The sequence below is a fragment of the Pogoniulus pusillus genome, chromosome 9 (genome assembly GCF_015220805.1).
Source record: "Pogoniulus pusillus isolate bPogPus1 chromosome 9, bPogPus1.pri, whole genome shotgun sequence".
Lineage (NCBI taxonomy): Eukaryota > Metazoa > Chordata > Aves > Piciformes > Lybiidae > Pogoniulus > Pogoniulus pusillus.
This window is the reverse complement of record NC_087272.1, coordinates 20,005,510-20,025,127: the sequence shown is the minus strand read 5'-3', so window position 1 is coordinate 20,025,127 and position 19,618 is coordinate 20,005,510. Positions and strand designations below refer to the sequence as shown.

Genomic DNA, 19,618 nt, shown 5'->3' with positions numbered 1-19,618 from the left:
GGAAAAGCATACTTCAGCTGTGCAGTGTACATCAAATGCACATCAGGTGCCCCAGATCTTCAGTAGATGACACTGCTGCTGATACAAATTTAAAGCAGCTCCATTACTTCAGTCCTGATCTCTCATTTTTTGTCCTTCTGTATTGCTCAGGTGGTAAAAAGCAGCCATATATCCTAAAACAGTCACTCCCATAAGGAGCAGGAGGGCTGTAAAACCTCTGAGGCCCAGAGCTGGTATGTCTAGCCTCTCACAAGAGTATTGTTGGCAATTTCTGGCTGAGACATGGCATTTTTGAACTGCTTTAGCTGACCCCAAAGTTAAAAGTGGTAGCCATGACTACAGCAAGGAAAGTAAAACCTATTGCTTTGGGATTTCTACAACTGTCAGAATTTAGCAAAGAACTAGCACTAGAGAACAAGAACCACAGTGCTGAGTCAGTGTTTCACCAGACTTGCCAGTGATGTCACTGACGCTGGCAGTAACTCTCACTCAACACTATTTAGAGATAAAATATTAATATGCATTTAAATTATAGATGCTAGAATCAGGCAGAAGACACTCAAATGTCAAATCTCTCTGTTAAAACTAGCAATTTTGTTGTAAGTTCTAACCACTTAATCCACAAAAGTGTTTACAGTTGAGTTGTCCTGGCTCATTAATCATATTTTTTAAAAGTGTCATGTGTTCAGAGCTGATTGCCACAATTTCAATTTAATTTGTGCCCTTTGCACTCTGTCTGAATTCAAATTAAAATAGACTCCAGTCAATATGCACATCAGAAGTGACACTGAACTTTTTTCTTGTCTAGTCATTGAACAGCTAAGGAATAAGATGACTGAGATGCCATGGAGCTAAGCCATTTTGCATACAATTTATCTGTCCTTAAGTGCTTTGCATTCCAGAGAGCTTATCTATACGATTTTTGAATGATTCAGTTCTTGAACTGCCTACGTCAGTTGCCAACATGAAAATAGACTACTGAGCAGCTGACTCAAAAAACATATCATTCCTCTTGAACAACAAGTGAAATGGTTGCTCATATGTGGGGTTTGTTTGTTTGTGGTGCAATACCTGGACATCTATACAGCTTCCTTGCCTGTGCAATATCTCCTTTACTTAGACGAGTACGCTGGCCAATGGCAGGTCGTATACCATTATCATCACGGGAAGGGAGAATGGTATCCAGAAACATGCCCCTAAAAAAAATAAAAATAAAAAAAATAGACCCCAAAACCCCCTATCAGATGTCTGTCATAAAACTGTCTGAGTTTTATGACTACATAATGTTATTTTGTAACTCTAGAATTTACATTTGATATACATAAGAGGGTAAAATGCAGAACTTTAAATACAGAGAACATGTCACAAAAATTCCTCAAGCTGATGAACTTCAGGCAAAGTTAGCAAGAAAGAATCTTCTTTCAGTACATTAATAAATATATATTAGCTATTGTATTTCTAATAGATGCCAGGAGGGAAACCTCTTACTACTATTAAGACTTCACAGGGAAAAGGCACTGCTGTTAAGTTCCTGATACATTGAAAAATATTGATTACAAAATTATATTAGGCCCATTCACAACATTCTTAATGACAAAGTTCCTATTTCTATCAAAGTCTGAATTGCACAAGTAAGAGCAGGTTAGTTCAGGCACACTCATTAATTATTCTTCTGTTGGGTGTTCTGTATCATACATCTAATTCTACTGTAGCCGCTGCTGCTTTTGAAATAGAAATGCTAACTTGCCAGTCTCTGCTTGCTTCTCAGTAACATATATGAACTTAACATATGTGCTTTTAAGACTTACTCTAAAAAGCTAGATGTAATAAGGAAGCACACTTGTTCCAAATGTGCAGTTTTCTACAAAACTCCCCAAAGTTTAAATGTGATACAAAATATTTTGGTATGAAATTTGGCATTAAAATTAAAAGATCAAGGTGCAAAGCTAAGTCCTACTACCACGCCACAGAATTTGAAGAATCCCTCAAATCCTATAAAATGGAAGTTAACAGATAAATGCATTTCTGTATTCTCATATTCTTTAAGAATTTTTATGCTCTCTTGTATACTTCTAGGGCTTTTTACTGACAATTAAAACTGGAATTTTCAGGTGCAATGTAGGTCCAAAAATGAATGAACAGTAGTGATCCTTCTAGTTAGGAACACTGGTTGTACGTACAGATTGGGTTTTAATTCTTTTTTCATATTGTGGGTGCTGCTCTCAAGTTTCTTGTGTTAGGATGTTATCCTAATCTAAACAGTGAAAAAGACCTAATTATGGCTTTATATTATATAAATAAGACACGTTACTATTTTGGAAAAAAGTATTTGCATCTATACATCATTAACGTTATTTTCCACCAGTTTTAGTCCGACCTGAAACAATCCTCTCTTAAATGTCTTACCACTTTATTAAGGCAACAGTCTGTAACAGTTTTAACACAGCGTGAACAGCATCACTGTGTGTGCCTAGAACTTTATGAAGTGTTCTGATTTCTCCTACTTACTCTGGTGAGTAAAGTCTAACAAACAGCTGGCAATATGCCGCCCTGAGCGCAACTCGTACTTTCCAGATAGATCAGTGCAAATCAATACATGACCTCAAGGGTTCGCTGGTTATTTTTCAACAGTATGAACTAACAACCTCCTGTTCCTTGGGGCAGGGCATGTCTACTCATAGCACTATCACCCCTTTGCCAGCTTGGAAAGTGGTGAGATCAGGGCCTGCAAATCAAATTATCTTGATGTTGTCATTGCCCTAGGACTCTGGGGAGGTCCAGCTTAAATCACAGTATTTTACATAGGTTCTTATAAGCTTGTCCTTAAAGTAATGATATCTGTAACTGGATTAAGCAATGTGACTAATATCTACCTCATGTGGCCCACTCACATGCTTTTCCAGAAGTGAATTATGTGTATGCTGAATGCACTGTGCTAGGATGTTTGTTTTAATATCGTATATATTGAGAAGAACAAGCCTAATAAATCTGCAAAGGCTACTGAGGTTTCTAATAGCTTTTAATTTATTTCAGAGTCTCAGATTGACCAGAATTTTGCTTTAAAATGCATGAATTGGACCAAAAAAAAAAAAAAACCCAAGAAAGAATAAAGGCATTAAGCACATAACTTTTCAAGTTAGCTTTTTTTTTTTTTTTTGTAGAGGTTACTTGGATATTTATTTACATTATATTATTCTAGGGTTTTTAGAGAGCAATTAGCTGAACTGTGATTTGGTATGAGACATCACAGTAGACTGAGTGGAAGACTCCTTCAGTTATTCCCCAGAGAAGGGCTAGCCTAGAACAGCTCCTCACAATCATTAAGAGCGAGCTACATATGTCTTGGAGTTAAGAATAGAACAGTCTGCAATAAGTCAAAGTAAAACCAGCAGAACTCTTTCTTATATGCTTTTGATGGTGACAACAGTCTATACAAGCAATAGGGAAGAGGCTGCAACTCCTGTTATAAATGGTTGCCCACAGCCCTTAACAAAGGCTGTAGTTTGTGTGGTAGATATGCTAATAACATAACATGTTCGACCTGCATAATCCACAGTTGCTCAGACATTATGCATCAAAGGAGATTCCTTTTTTAGAGGACAGATCATGTTACACATGTGTTTCCTAAGCATTTGATTTAATTGGGTTTTCTAAATGCAACTTTTTGTGGAGATAAAAAGAAAGTGAGTATTATATGAAACGTTTCCAGATTACTTTGTCTTAAAATTTAAAGAGCTGAAGCAAGATCAAAAGGCTGTTTTGAATCTGAACAGAAATGAAATGTGTTTTAAAATATAATTACTTTAAGTCAGAATAATGTAAAGCCATGCTTTGAATGTAAGAATACCATAGCAAGGGGTATTTTAAGTGACTTCAGAATTCTTAAAAAAGCATAGTTATTAACATTCATAGGGAGGAATAGAATTAAAAGTCAAAAGGTATAACCTGAGACTCCAACCTTGAGAAGGTGTTCCTGGCATAGTGCATAATGCTGTCAAAGTCATATGGTTCCCCAAGGGAGTTCACTTCTCCAGGCTCCATCTTCAAGAAGTTGTATTCCTGACCTAAGAATGATTGACAGTTTCTTTAATCAGTTTTTTCGTAGGTTTGGTTGGTTGGGAGGGGGTTGTGTGAAAACAAGAACTAAACAGGAGAAGAAAAACAACAAAGATCCTAACCTCATCACTGTCTTAGCCATTTGGGAGTACCTGTCTGATTTTACTAAGGCAGGCATGTCTCATGAAACACATTAAATTCCTATATTAGACATTTAGAAAGACTGTTCTCATTCACCTAACCAACATCAAGGCTCCACACATGTGGCAACTCGTGTACAATCTATAAAATTTTCTGGCCTGGTTCTTAATTCCAAAAAGAAATCATTTTGGTAGGAAATACCCTGGAAGAATCCTCATAATTGAGGAATTACACTTAGGTTGTTATTCCAGATGAGAATTCCTTTCTCCTAATCAGTGTGTTAGGAGGAGCAAAGCATCCCTTACTCCAATTCATATTACCATTTGTGTGCTGCAAAAAAGCTACAGCAGATTAACATTACTAACCAACGTAATTTGCATAATGTAACAAAAGCCAGGTGTCTTGGCAGTCACAAATTCCTGATTCCCTTCAGTGATCCTTACATTCATGTCACACAATAATAAATAGTTTCAGACAGACAGCCAGAAACTAGAAATTACAAAAAGAAAAGAGCAGGAGGCTCAGGATGGCACTCCAGACGGCTTCTACATCACAGAAAAGGCATCGGGGAGGGTACTGATGGCACTTGCACAAACCATGACCCAGAGAGAATAGAAGCAAGGCTTAGAAGCATGTGTCCTTTCAGGATTTCAGAGACTTGTGGGAGTATGTATCAGCTACCAGTCATCTTCCCACTGTCCTAGCTGAGGTGGTAAAGATTTGGCATCTCAAACCTATTTTGTTTCTAAATACTTCTCTTTAGAAACAGACAAATATTCTGAACCACCATTGGACAGCTTCACCCCTTCCTGAGCAGAGAACTCCTGTAGTCCAAATCAGTGTTTCACAAAGATCATGCACATTTACATACATTGCAAGTTAAACATGCCTGGTTCCCTCCCATCCTGTCCACATAACACAAGTGTGGGCAAAAGAGCTAGACTGACAAAGAGAAGACAGTCACAGTTTGAAGCTCTCAGTTTCCTCATATGCTTTGTCTCAACAGCATCAAGGCTACTGGCAAAAGATGCAGGCTCAGTAGGAAATGAGTAATGTGGAAACAGTGCCCATCTCTGTCACAGATTCATAGTCCCCAGCTCATCTTCCAGGCCTAAATCTCTTGGGCAGCTAAGAAGCTACTGATATGTCTCTACTTAAGTAGAGACCATGAAAGAAAAGCCCTTTCTGAAGCACAGAAACTTTATTTTTAAAGGCCTTTAAGAACAGCTTCCTGCAAATTTTGTTGACTACTATTTCTCTCCTTCTAGCCAATATTATTTAATAGCTTACTAGTTGGCCAGATGTTTAGAAAATATTCTATTTTAGTTGCAGTATTAACTTGTGATTCAGCTTTAGATCAGTCTAGCTAAGAGGAAGCGCAGGTGCAAATGTTAATTTCTGCTATGCAGTGTTAAGAGAATTAGATAAAGGAAACAAAAAAAAAAAAAACATATTTCCCCCCCCCACCCCTCCCAAAAAAAAAGTACCTATCATAGTCTCTCACCAGGCTGGATGTTTTCTCTAATGATGGTGACATGGTCATCACGGTCTGGTCGTGTATGTTCATGCCAAAAACCTATCACATGACCCAACTCATGGACAACTATACCAAATTTATCACAGTTTTTGCCAATAGATATAGCTTGAGGACCGTTTCCCCTTCGACCCACGTAAGAACAGCACCTGTAATTAAAGCACAAACACAGATGAAAGTTTTCAGTCATATATCTACAGATCATTCAGGAGACTCAGTTAGAATATGAGAAAAGGTTGTATTTTTAAAATCCAGCAGAATGATGCACTTTCTGCAGAATAATGCACTTTCTGCAGAATAATGCACTTTCTGCAGTCTCACAAACTCTAAGTCTACTCCAAGAACAATTTATTATTCACAAAGTCTAAAACATGACGCATTGATGCTCTGGGTGTTTTTTGTTCAAGGTCTTCTTAAAATACACTAGCTACGACCAACAGGACTGTCAATTGTGGCCTTATACCCCTGAATGACACAGGATATTTTTTTCATCCAAAGAATCAATAGAAATAAAGTTGACAGGAACTATCATCTCACTCATACACATCACCTTTTTCTTGCTCATGCACACCCAACAAGCATGCAGAAAGAGGTGGAAAGAATAAGTAAAGGCAAGGCTTCCTCTTTGCCATACTTTTGTTGCATTGCCTTGACAGCACTTAGAGTCTTGGTCACTCAGTTCTGATAAGTTTGCTTTATTTTGATCTGAAAAGTCATCCTACTTTGTTAGTTCCACCTATAAAGGGTGCAGAAATGATGCAAGAGAAATAGTACTCCTGTACCAGATTCTTTTAGCACACAGTTGGAAATAAAGAAGGAAAAATATCCTGAACAAGATGCCAAACCCTGTGTTCTTGTAATAGCAAGCTTAGTCACAGAAAGTTGTATTTTCACATGAAAACCCACACACAATCAATCAGAACTAAACCCTGCTTCACTACTGTTCTTATGTTTTATTCCTGTTTCACTACACTTCTCTGATTTCAGTGTAAACTTATGGGGAAAAATATGTCCTTCTCAGCATTCATACATTCAGCATTTACCCAAGATGTCTGCTTTTTGGTTAAAGAAAAATATCTGCTAGCAAAAGAAGAGAAAGGAGAATAAAGCAAATGCTACCAAAGGGAAAACAATTTCAGGTTTCATGAGCTGATTCTCTGTCACCCGTGAAGATATTAAATATTTGAAGGCAGCATTATATTCCCCTTTAAAAGCCTGATTTCCCATCTCTGTTTTGTAAATTCTTCAGTCCGTCAGGTGGAATGGAATTGTACCAAGCAGATCACCTCCATCCTATGCCCACAATCATTTTGCTCTTCTTCTTTTTGGTAATCTGATGTGACATTTACACAGCAGAATACGTTGGATCCTTGTGGAGGTCAGTGCTAGTGTGGACAACGATCCTGTCCCTCATGCAGTTTTTAATACAAATAAATTTTAAAGTACTAATATTGGAGAAGTACAGCCATGACATTTCAGCTTGTAACACCTGCTCTTAGCAAACATACTGTTGTTTCACTAGTGATTAAAATCAAGAATAGATGTACCAAAAAAGGCAGTAATTCTAAGGTCACAGAAGTTACTTCAGGGGAAAATATTACACAACAGTCTAGGAGGAATGCATCAAGAATTTTGAAACTATTTTATAAATACAGTAGCTCAAAACCTTTTAATAATTCCTTGGTATCTCAACTGCTTCCCAAGTATTTCTACACTCAAAATAAGTTAACTCTTTGTGCTTTAGACAGTTCTAAGGATAGCTGTGAATTGCCATTTTAGGTCAACGCACTGAATCAGGCTCAACGTCACAGCTACAGTTGCGCAACATCATGTCTAAATAATTTCTTAAGGTGTCTTCCCTTCATAGCTCTCTTCAAGGCAAGGAAATAAATACAATGGCAAATTAGACTCCCTGCTTTAATTCTTTACCATTGTGAGTGTTGCAGTGTTCTACACTACAGTAGAAGAAAATAAAATCCAGCTCTGTATTGCTCTGTGTATTTCCCCCAAACTATATTATCATAAATAGGGACAACTACCTTAAGATATGCCCTAAAAATACAGCCTAAGTGATAAAAAAGGAACACGATAGCAGAAATAAGATTAAAACTAAAATGTAGAGCAGTTACATAAATTGATCTCATGCTTCCACAGTGGATTTTACCTTTGCACCTGACACGCAGACACAGTTTTGCTTAACACGTTTTTCAGACTACATGTTTGCAGAATCAATATTATAGCTGCAGCTGAATATGTAAACATCATCAAAGCCTACGGATACTTTCAGTAACATTTTTACTCAGGCTTTTATCTTTTGCTAGCCATTCAACTATTTGAATGTGTTTCTTATTGCACACACATATTTCATATACTCTCTTACTCACTTGAGTTCATCCTGGGGAGAAAAGTTTTTGGATCCCTAAGAAGGTCTGGGTTTTTCTTGTTTGTCTTTTTTTTTTTTTTTAAAGCAACCTACCACACAGTGTTATTTACTGTCACATCCAATGAGAAAGGGGGTGCTGGAGCATATGCTTCATGCTCTGACATGGAGTCAGCACAGCTCTTCTGAATAACCTGCTCCAGTGCTTGGCTGTTCACACCTTGAAAAATTTGCTCCTTATATCCACTCCAAATCATTCTTTCATTTCTGTTTATGCCTGTTGTCTTGCATATTCACACAAAGCATCACCTCGAAGATTCTGGCTTCCTCTTCTTGATGTTCCACCACCATAGGAACTAGGTGCTGCTCTTGGGTATCCCTGAAGATGATGCTTCTCCAAATGAGCAGACTCTGGACCCTCAGCATCTCCTCATAGAGGTACTGTTGCTACTTTCGCGTGTCTTGTTAGCCCTGTGCTGATGTCATACAAGTAAAATCTTTCTTGTACTGTGAGCCCACAACTGAGAGCAAGGCCCATCTGTAATCTAGCAAATGGCAAATAGAGAGGGATGACCTCTTCTCTTGGAGGAACTTCTGTTCACATAGCCCCAGACATTGTTAGTTGTCTTGGCTGTTAAGGCCCATGGCCAGCTTCTGCCCAGCCCACTGCACCATGGCCTCTTCTATAAAACTGTTCCCCAACCCAGCATTGTCTGTCCCATCTTGTTCCTCCTTTGGAAGTGCGGTGCTTTGCCTTTGAGCTTGTTGAACCTCTAAGGGTACTGTTGGCCAGTTCCTCTAGTTTGCCTAAGTCCCTCTTAGTGATAGCTGTGAGCCTGTTGACTGGTTCTCCCCATCTTGGTGTCATCTGTAAATCTGATGAGAGCATGCACCATCACCCCTTCCTGGGTCATTGACAAAGTTGTCAAAAAGGACAGGTCTAAGGATAGGCCTCTGAACTACTACACTTTCAGTCAGTCTTAGTTCAAGCTATTAAACACAACCCATCAAGCTGCCCTATAATTCTGCAAAACACCTTAGAGACTTAACTAATTTAAACACAGTTGTTTAAATCTTGGAATTTAATTTGGAATTCAAAGCCTTTCAGATCTGAGCATGACAGCAGTGTAAAAGGTTGATGAGAAAAAAGTTAGGATATACACACAGTATTATGAAAAGGTAGAACAAATCTTTTATAAAACTGATGCTGAGTCTTCACATTTATCATTGTGCAGAAGCTCTACAGAGAAAAATGGCAATGCAAAGCTAAAAACATTATTTATATCTTAAAGAAAATCAGTAGACTGTTAAGACTGTAGGTTATAGAGTATTTAACACAATTTCAATCATTTTAACATGGTTATGGTTACTGACTTCATATACAATGCATGCTTCGTCTACACATATTTGGTGGGTTAAAATTTTCCATAGATTTTAAATGCAATTTTTGCAGTGATAGGAAGTTTGAAAAACTAGTACATAATTATTCCAGATAGTACTCTCTACGAGATCTCCAGCTCTGCTTTTATTGCCACTAATCACAAGACCAAAAGAATAAAGGAAGTATTTAACTACAGTCTATCTCTTCCTGTCTTTTTTACTTCATTTGGACCAAAAGAGATTGTAACCTTTTAAGGTTGTGTCCTTTATCTCAGAAAAGGCCAAGTAAGACCTGTGCAGTTCATAGCAGAGCAACAAAACAGCTAGTAGAACATACCAAGTTTGCTAACACAATCTGGTTTTGTAAGAAAATGTGGCAAATAACTAATTAATTAATAATATTTTTTTTTAAATCCATTTTAAGGTCTTTCCCCCCAAAACACCGATTCTATGATTCTATGAATTGCCACTAACAAAATCAAGAAGTTGATTGTTTCTCAAAAACAGAGGTGCTTAAGATGACTTCTGAAAACTTTTAGGGATATTTCATAAACCTGATATATTTGCAGGTGTTTGCAAAAATAATTGCACATTTTATTATAGTCAGAAAGCATCAAGAGAAACTGGACATTATCAAATGCGTGTAATGACTTTGGGTACCTCATCTGATGCATTTGAAAAGATGGAGGTTCTTTCAGAAGGCAAAAATAAACTGCAACCTTTCACAGAATCATAGAATCACTGCTGGCTCATGTTTAGCCTACTATCTACCAGTACCTACAGGTCTCTTTCTGCCTTGCTGCTCTCCAGCCACTCTGTCCCCAGCCTGTAGCACTGCTTGGGGCTGTTGTGGCCAAAGTGTAGAATCCTGCACTTAGCCTTGTTAAATCTCATCCCATTGGCCTTTCACACAGTATTCCTCCAGGTTGTCCAATGATGAACCTCTGAAACCTAACACATTGGGAACTGTTGTTTTAATGCTGGCCTGCTCCTGGAAACAAGCATCCAGATGAGCATTATAATTGCCTTACGATGATTACTTAACAAATTTTAAATGTACTGAGGTTTTGGTTTATTACACACTAGAAGAAAATTAGAATTAACACTAGGTCTTAAAATAGCAGCAGTGTACACTAGAAGGGTGATTAGGATTTGCTAGGTTGAGTGTCATGTCCAGCACACCAGATTCATCCAATTAACCTACAAGACTGATAATCTTAACAATTGCACTGAGTCAAAAGGTAAGGAAAATGACAACATCGCATCTATTAAATTATTTTGCAATTTCAATGGTTTGACTCCAGGTATATTTGGCAGAACACCATGACTTCTATGTGCCATACAAGCACTTATCATGCCTCTTAAATTGAGTCAACTGGCAGCTTTTAAAGCTCCTCATCTCTTTAATCTTTATTGCACCAGACAGCATTTGGAGACAGTACCTATTTATGAATCTCTAATTCCATTTACTCAGTCTAGCTGATCAATGATGGTGAGCAAAGAGAAATAAGTGATGGAAAGTGAAATGTCTAGAGCAATACACTCCTTCTTTTAAGTAAAACTATTTCACAGCTGCTATCAAAAATACTATTAAATTAATATAAAGGAAGAGTGAATCAGGTAAAGTCAATGTTGCACTTCTTTGGAAAGCTACACTCTTCATCATGTGATAATATAAAAATCCTTATAGGCCACAACATTATTTTGCAATGGCAGTAACTACAGAAATTTCTTGCTGAAAAACCAAAGAACTTCTTAAACATACTAAGTTCACAATTCATCACCTCACTGGTAACACAAAGCCACATAAAGAGGTTCACAAAATTCCTTAATAAGATCTTGCTGAAGAGCACAGGTTTTTTACTTGGTGAAAACACAACTCTTTCAATCATATATAAAACTCTCTCTGTACAAAGAAAATGTTGACTATTACCCTGCCTGATGAGTTAATTTGTTGTCAGGAATCAATAGAATCATGGTTACTAAATGTTCTGATTCAATACCCTAAGAGGATCTGTTGTGATGGCAGAAGTGACTACTGCTTCCTCACCTACTCAGCGGAGACAACCAACACATTATTATAAAGAGATACCAGCTGAGTCCATTCCTCAGTTAACAGTTGTCTATGCCCATGTATTAACATACATCATTCCTCATTCCATGTATATTAAAACACTGTCTTTTAGACTATGGCAACTGGACACCTGCACCTTGTCACACCTATATGCAAGGCCACACCACAAGCCCCAGAGAAGGTGGATATGCTGAATGCCAGATGGAAGAGTTAAATGTTAACTGCGAGCCTTAGTGTCATGGAGTATTTACCATAACCCTGAATTTATTCTCATTACATAAAAGTGACTGAGCACCTTTTATAATACATAATCCTTCTTAAAACAAAAGAATGTTGCAGAAGTGTACCTCAGGCAATGAAATTTACCCACTTCATTCACTTTTAAGGACTTGCCTGTAATGTCTATTTAACATACAAGTGACTTAAAAAACAATTAAACAGAAATTAAACCCCAGCATTTGGTCTATAATGTTTGGGGAAGCACAAGAAAGAGAACTGATTTTTACTTAGCCCAGACAGATCTGTCAAATAAGAATACAAGAGGATACAGAAGTAGCTGTAATAAGTCACTGAAAATTCGTCATAGAAAGTACTCAGATCCTCCAGTAAAGAACAAAAATTGCCACAAAGTCAGATTAAAGGCATGCTGAGATGCCAGAACAATATGACAAATTCTTTTTGTCTGTGTCACTATATGAAAAGAAGCTTGATCTTGTACTCAGTAATACTTAGTAAGAGCAACTAACTAGAGGCCATCCCCAGCTGGCTGACCCCCTTTTTGGCTTTGTATACAGAGAAGTATACTGATTCTTTTCAAAAACTTCCTATCTGATCGCAAGGATAAAGTAGTAGTGAAAAAAAAACCTCTTTTGAACCTGTTTACAGATGAGAGTTTCATTTGTCCTCACCAATTAGATGTATAAATTTTTGCTTTAATAGATTTTAACGTCAGTGTACACTGCTTTGGTAGAAGAATCACAAAGACCAGTGTCTTAACACCATATCCTTACTCCCACATGTGCAGCTGAGAGGTCCAAATGGCTATCAGTAACTAAAACACTTAAAACTAAGTTAGTGCTTCAGCTGTATGAAAGAAAAATAGTTCAATAATTAATTGTTCTCAAAATTGGTTAAATAAGCAAGGTGTGAAAGCAAATAATTGTAGTTCAAGACCGCAATGGATGAATTCATTCTAACAGGAGGGAAGGATCCCGCTGTAAATTTTTGAACAGTTTTCCTCACAAGATGCCCATAAGCAAACTCAAGAACTCTGATACAAAGAGGAGCATAAGGCTGGTTGGAATATTATATGAAGTGAATATAGAGAAGATGCTCCTTAAACTTGTAGTCTCAAAAACGACTGCTAAATATCATGAAGACTGTAATTAATAACAATTTTAACACATTAGAGAAGAACTATGTAAAGAGAAATACTAAATTATATGGTGTCCTGAGAAGTCCAAAACATGGCATGCACTGGAAACAGTGATGGGGTAACAGTGCTGTGCAAGAACTCTAATTCTTATTCGTAGTCACATCCTAACTGACCACAAGTTGTATGTGGCTGACTGTTGAGAAGTGAGGTACCATGTTTAGGTAAGTGGAAGAAGAGAGTACAAGACACAAATCAGCTCTAACCCTGGCTCAGCAGAAGCAAAGACTCATCTGGACAAGCACACCCTACTTCAGTATTCTTAATTTGAAGAAAGGGGTGGACTAATTGAGGAGAATTTCAAAGAGCCTAACAACATGATCAAAGGCCGATGAAACATGACTTAGCAAGAAAGATTGAGTTAATTATATGTATTCTAGCCTAAAAGAGAACAGAACTGAGGGTGGCCATAACAACAGACTCAAAGTATGAAATAGATTCCTTCAAAAAAAAAAAAAAGAATAATTATTTATTGTCTACAGCCATAGTGAACAGGAAAAAGAGTTAATGTACTTCAGCTGCAGAAAGAAATATTTGGTTTAGCTAGTCACAAAAATATTGCTCCTGACTTAGTGCACTTCTGATATTAAAGATACTGAACAATTACATTTCCTAGCAGACTGTGAAGTTTTCATCTTTGAAGGTTTTTAGAAACAAGTTAGACAAGCATATATCTGCAGTGACTTAGGTACAGCTATTTCACAGTGACTTAGGCACAGCTATTTCTGTCTTAAGAATAAATTAGCCATCTTTATGAAATCCCTTGCAGTTGTATGACCTGTGATGGTTGGGTGTTCCCCACCCACCCCCCCACTTTGGAAATCACCCAGACTAGGCTCAGCTGGCTCTGGAAATATGAATGAAGCTTATCTTTACAGCTAGCACAATATACAAGCAGACATTTTCAGTATATACACTTATATACAGAAATATACAAGGTAAAAGGTAATACAGAAACACAACTCCCCTCCCAGAAACCTGAGTACCCAGGAGGGGCTCTCAACCGCCCCTTCACCTTCCTCCTATGCCTTTCAACCTTACCCCAGTCCCAAGGAAGAATGGAGGTTCGGCCAGGGGGTTAGGAAGCAAAGTGGATTGCTGGAGGGTGAGGTTAGAGAGTAAGATGCAGCTCAGCCAGCAGCCCAAGTGAGAGTGGTTATCTATGACTATTTCTTGCTCCTATACATCTCAGCAAGCCTATGAGGGAAGTAGACATCACCATTGTTTTACTTTCACAGGCTGTAATCTAGTTCTTCTCACCAAAACATTCTAGCCTGCTTCAAACTAGCACAGGGTCTATGATAATCAAAACTCATCTCTCAGTCATTGCTTACATATACCATCTCAACTTCAGGTAGGTCATGTATCTCCCATAACCAGCTGCTCTATTTCAAATATGCTTTTTTTTCCCATCACTGCCCTTTGGGAATGAGCTTCCCATGAACTGTGGCAAGAAGTAATGCGGTACGCTTGTTCAAAATAGCCTTAATGTTTACAAAGGCTCAATAGCACTTCACTTGCTAATGTGCTAATGCTGTCATCTGAGACATTTGTAGATAGTGCCACCAGTGTTTCCACATAAATTACCATATCCACTTTCTGTTTCGTTAAATGTGTTATGTTTTGACTGTGTGCTCCTTGGAGCAAGGTTTATCACTTAGTTTTTTAATTTGAATGCTGCAAAATACTATGAAGTCTCTCTCATCTGTGAATGTGAACTGCCATGGTACTACAAACAATACAGACACAGCGTGGTGCTATAAAGCAACACAGCATGGTGCTATGAGAAAGACCTGAGATCAGTTTCAATGCACTGGCCATGTAGCAGAAAGCGTTTGCAGATGGTTTGGTATCCCTTTTCTCTGGACTTGTTCCATGGAAAATCCTATACCAGCACTGTATGCCAGTGTTTAGTGCACAGTGGTTCCTATTCACCCAGAGAAGATAGGTTTTTATTTAGCTGGCTCTTCCTGAATGGCTCAGGACTGCAAAAGAAGTCATTCAGCTGCTTTTGACTGTTGACAGATTTTTTCAGTTGTTTGGCTTTGGGCATTTTAAAGCTGTAGATTTACTTCTCATGAAAACAGAATTTCTGTAGATATCCTCATACTTCTTCCTAAAGTGCCTGAGACCACTTATGTCTTTCACACTCTTCTGTTTAAATTCACACTGTTTTCCACCTCAGTGAGCACAGGGAAACATCATGATTATGCTCTTCATCCACTTGTCTTCCAGCTGTGTGTCAGTACCCCTCAAAACTTTCTTCAAGGTTCTACTGTTAACTAAAATAATAGTCATGCTGGGTGAGAGCAAAAGTCCATTTCATTTGACACTCTTTCTAACAGGAGACTATAGCAAACCTACAGGTTCAGAAAGAACATGACAGGTGAATTTGGAATAAGCACCTTGATCACAAGGATCTATAGCCCAGAGACTTTCCAAGGCCAAGGCGATACCTTTCTCAAAATATCCTAGAAGTGTTTTTTATTACATTGTCCCATACCGTAAGAAGAATGTCAGGTATGATTTAAACAGATAAGTCTAGCAGTAATTCTCTGGGATATAATCAAGTGCATTCAGGATCATTCCTACAAAACAAGTAAGTCTCAAAACTTCTTTTCATAACTCTGTCCTATAGAACTGCATAAAAATTCAGGAGTAAGCATACAAAATGTTCATTGAACAGGAATTCAGCAAGACACAGTTTTTCTACCGTGGAGCCTAAACCACAAAAAGATGACTATCAGAATTACAGGTAGCAAGTGCTCATAGAATATCAACATGGTACACTCTGAAATTTCAGCAACCACCACATAAAATTAAGAATTCTGGGTGAAATAAATAGCAAACATAGCTGACTAAGGCATTTGTGAGCAGAAGTATCTTTACATGCCACATGCTGATTAATGAAAAACTGTACTAATGATTAGTAAAACCCATTTTATTCACTTTTACACAGGAGTTTACAAAATGGCCATTCATTTGATGGCTAAACAAATCTAGGCAAGTCTAGAAATCGAAGAGTCAAAATTACAACTGACAAAAATTCATCTGGAAAAGAAATATGGGATAGATGTCCATGTGTAAAACTTAGCACTAAACACATGACATGGAGAAAGCCAAGAACAAACAAGCAATACGCCTGATATACAAGAACAATACATATAAATACAGAAAGCATGACAGAAAGTCAAATATAAAAGTCTCATATCTATGTATTTATAGTGAGAGTTCTATTTAGACATGAAAGGCATAACTACTACACACTCTGTTTTCAATGAACCTAAAGCCATGCAGAACACACATCCAAACATATCTTTTAAATGCATAAACTATTAATTCTCCCTTATATATAGACTAAAAAAGGCAAAGCCAACAAACATGGGCAAACAGTGAAAGCACAAGTATCTGTGACCAGGTGTATACACTTACCCACATGGTCTGTATGTAAACACAATATAACTTTCTTCATCGCTTCGTTCAATGAAGGTGACACAGGTGTACTTTTCCCAGTGCCTCATAGCCTGCTTGAACATGGCACGCTGAGTACCTGGAAGAATATTTAGATGAGATTAAGTGCAAGAGTTTTCTGACCCCATCTTGTTCCTTAAAATTGGACTACAATACTAGGAATAGTGGCTTGAGAAGAGTTTTGTGTCCTAACAGTTCCACGTACTGCTAGATTCCGGCGAAAGGGATACTCAGACTATCATCTCGTCATATACTGCCTGACACAATCTAGCAAATGCAAAACCTGCAATAAAGAGTACAGCTGTTACACCAGAGGAAGACAGCAGATGAAATATGTCCCTGTGTTAGCATAATATTTGCTAAGCAATTTCTCAAATGAAACTATCAAGTGAATCAGATGGGGAGAAAGGAAGGGGAAAAAAAAGCGAAAAAGAAAAAGGCAAAGAGAGGAAAGAGAGAAAGACAAGAAAGTTGGGAAACTCAGCATCCTATCTATAGAGTCAGAAGAAAAAAATATAAATAAACAATATCCTGTACCCTTTAAATATGGAGATCAGTTTTATCTGTCATGTAAACAGGCATATGATTTAAGGTGTTTAATAATGCAGCCTTGAAAAGAGACCAGTTTCTGATTCTTTGCATCAAAGTAAGTCAGAAATCAAATGATCCAACAAAAGAGGAAAATTCTTTATTTGGTCTAGTACTAAGCATACCTATATAATTGTTTTTAAAATATAAAAACTTCAGAAAAAAATTAAGATTGTATTGTAGATGCAGAAGCAGCCAGATAAGCTCTCACCACAGAATACAAAGCCAGTTGGTATACAGCAGTTCTAATAGTATAAAAATGTAATTTCATTGTCTGACAAAAGACAAGGCTTATTAACTTAGAGGCAGAATCTGAGTATGTAGCTGTGTTGCTTCTGAGCTGTAAAATCATAAAGAAGGGTACTATCTGGCATGAAATTGCTAGCAGAAATGCATCCATCTTGCAGACTCTTGCCAAGTTGTATGTAACAGCATAAGATAACTGACAAAGAAACAAACAAAACCCAACCAAACCCCCCATCAAACAAGTCAAAGACAACCAAACAAACGCACAAACAAAAACCAGAAAAGAACACCCTCTTTTAAACTTAGCCAATAAAATATGGAAGTTCATAAAACCAGCAATTTCAAATCATGTTGGATCCTAAAAACTAAAGTTATTTCAGCCCATCTTGCCCTTTTCTTTCATCTTTAAGCGATTACTTCCAGACTTCAGAATTTATCTTTGGTTATGAAAAAGGTAAAATTATATACTGAATGTAAAGGTTTAACATGATATACTTTGAATTCAATTTAATTAGCTACCATTATTTCAGAAGATAGCAATCCTAAAGCAAAGGTCACATTTGGTACAGTATTACAAAAATACACAAAATAAAAATTTGACTTTAGCTGTCATTTTGAAAGGATTTACTCTGGTTCCTCCATATATGTGTGCAACAAGTGAGCATCTGCTTATTTCCTGTATTACTGTGCACAATAAATAAGACATTATTGCATATCTCTTCTCTTTTCCCTCCTATCTTTGCTTTTCTGCCTTACTTTTTGTTTTAAGTTACCTTTTAGATTCACACTAATTGCATTTTAGTGATAATAATTGTTTTTCTTTTTTTTTTTCCCTAAGAATTCTCTATATTTTTAAGTCAGTCTTTCTTCTTGTCAGACATAACGTCTGTGTATACCCATCTGAAAACCAGACTGAGGAATTACAACACACAGCTGAGTCAGTCTGAGTGAAACCAGTCTAGCAGAATCCATGCCAATAAAATTAGCTTTACTAAATATCCTGCATTTAAAAAATAAAAGAAAAAAAAAAGATTTAGTGACATTCTGTTACTTAGGTTCTTGAAAACAAACACAAGAAATGCTAGTCAAAGTGAAAAAAGTCTTCTCTTTCTAAAACACAACTACACATTTTTATTATGTAGCTTCCTTCTGGGAACAATTTTTTTGAAGCATGACTAATATTTTCAGAACAGATGCACACTAAGGCCAATCTAACACAAAATCTTCCATTGACTTCCACAGTATGACTTGACTTTAAAAAAAGAAAATTATTAAAAAAAAAAAAAAGGGGGGGGGGGGGGAAGAGGGAAGGTGGCAATTAAAAACCTCATCTTCTTTCTCCACATCCAAAGCACAAAGCTTACCAGTGAAATTTCCACCTATTACATATGGAATGACACCCCCTGGCCATATCCTTTCTGTCCGTGATGTGGCAGCTCTGGGAAATCGGTTTTTCTCGTTTCTCCCTGAGAATGTTACAGTACTTCTTCCTTTAGATGTACTATTTTGCTCAAAGCCTGTAACGATAATTAAAACACCGGATGAGATCGCATATACACACACACAAAGAAGAGAACAATTATTTTCCATCAGGTCAGTCAGATTATTTCTTTATGCTCTTTAGAAGCAGGACATTGCTGTTATTCAACAGTCTATCATTAATTAGTTTTTGAAAAATGCTTGAGGAGTCTAAATCTTCATTTTTTTGGAACATCAGACAGTAAAAATTTGCACACATTTATCATCTTCAAGGTGCAGCATAATTTAATCTATTTTTTTTCCATTTATAAGATTTAAAACTTCAGAATTGACACTTCCTGTGTTTTGTTTTTCTACGTGGACTTATCTAGCAGAGAAGGAAAGACTTTAGATAGACCCACTGTTCCTTTTCATTTTTATCACAAAGTACAGAAAACACAGGTGCATTAGCATCCTTAAAGGACTGAGCAGAAAGAAGTCCCTAAAGCATTAGATTGGCTTTTATTATCAGGAATTACATCAGAAAATAATTAATTATGAAGTTGTGAAGATGTATACATATGGGGGGAAAAAAAAAATCAGAGAGGGTCATTTCACAGTCTGGTCTCCACCACCAGTAGCTGTTATCAACAACTACATTTTCAGATCAAAATATCACTTCTTTTTTGATAGTAACCTTAAAACACTTCTGGATGCAAATGCAAGTTTTTCATCAACATGCTTTTGGAACACTATACAGGTATTATCCATGGCTAAAATTTCTTTACAAGACCAAAAATGCCCACTAGTTTCAGAAATATTGCTGCCATTCATCCCATTACAAGCAAATCTTTCTCA

The 19,618-nt window shown here is 37.1% G+C and overlaps 1 protein-coding gene across 9 annotated transcripts in view; it reads right to left on the bottom strand.

Moving 5' to 3' along the window:
• Nucleotides 1-19,618, bottom strand: part of TLL1 (tolloid like 1) — a 268,880-nt gene that overhangs the window by 50,598 nt on the left and 198,664 nt on the right. For 8 of the 9 annotated variants that reach the window (XM_064148785.1, XM_064148783.1, XM_064148780.1 and 5 more), the window contains 5 exons: nucleotides 18,667-18,819; nucleotides 16,430-16,547; nucleotides 5,702-5,880; nucleotides 3,959-4,064; nucleotides 1,072-1,196 (listed from right to left, as the gene is read on the bottom strand). In XM_064148785.1, the coding sequence (XP_064004855.1) occupies nucleotides 1,072-1,196; nucleotides 3,959-4,064; nucleotides 5,702-5,880; nucleotides 16,430-16,547; nucleotides 18,667-18,819 (681 nt within the window). Of the gene's footprint in view, nucleotides 1-1,071; nucleotides 1,197-3,945; nucleotides 4,065-5,701; nucleotides 5,881-16,429; nucleotides 16,548-18,666; nucleotides 18,820-19,618 lie in introns of those variants that run through there. The other variant, XM_064148788.1, reaches the window with a different exon arrangement.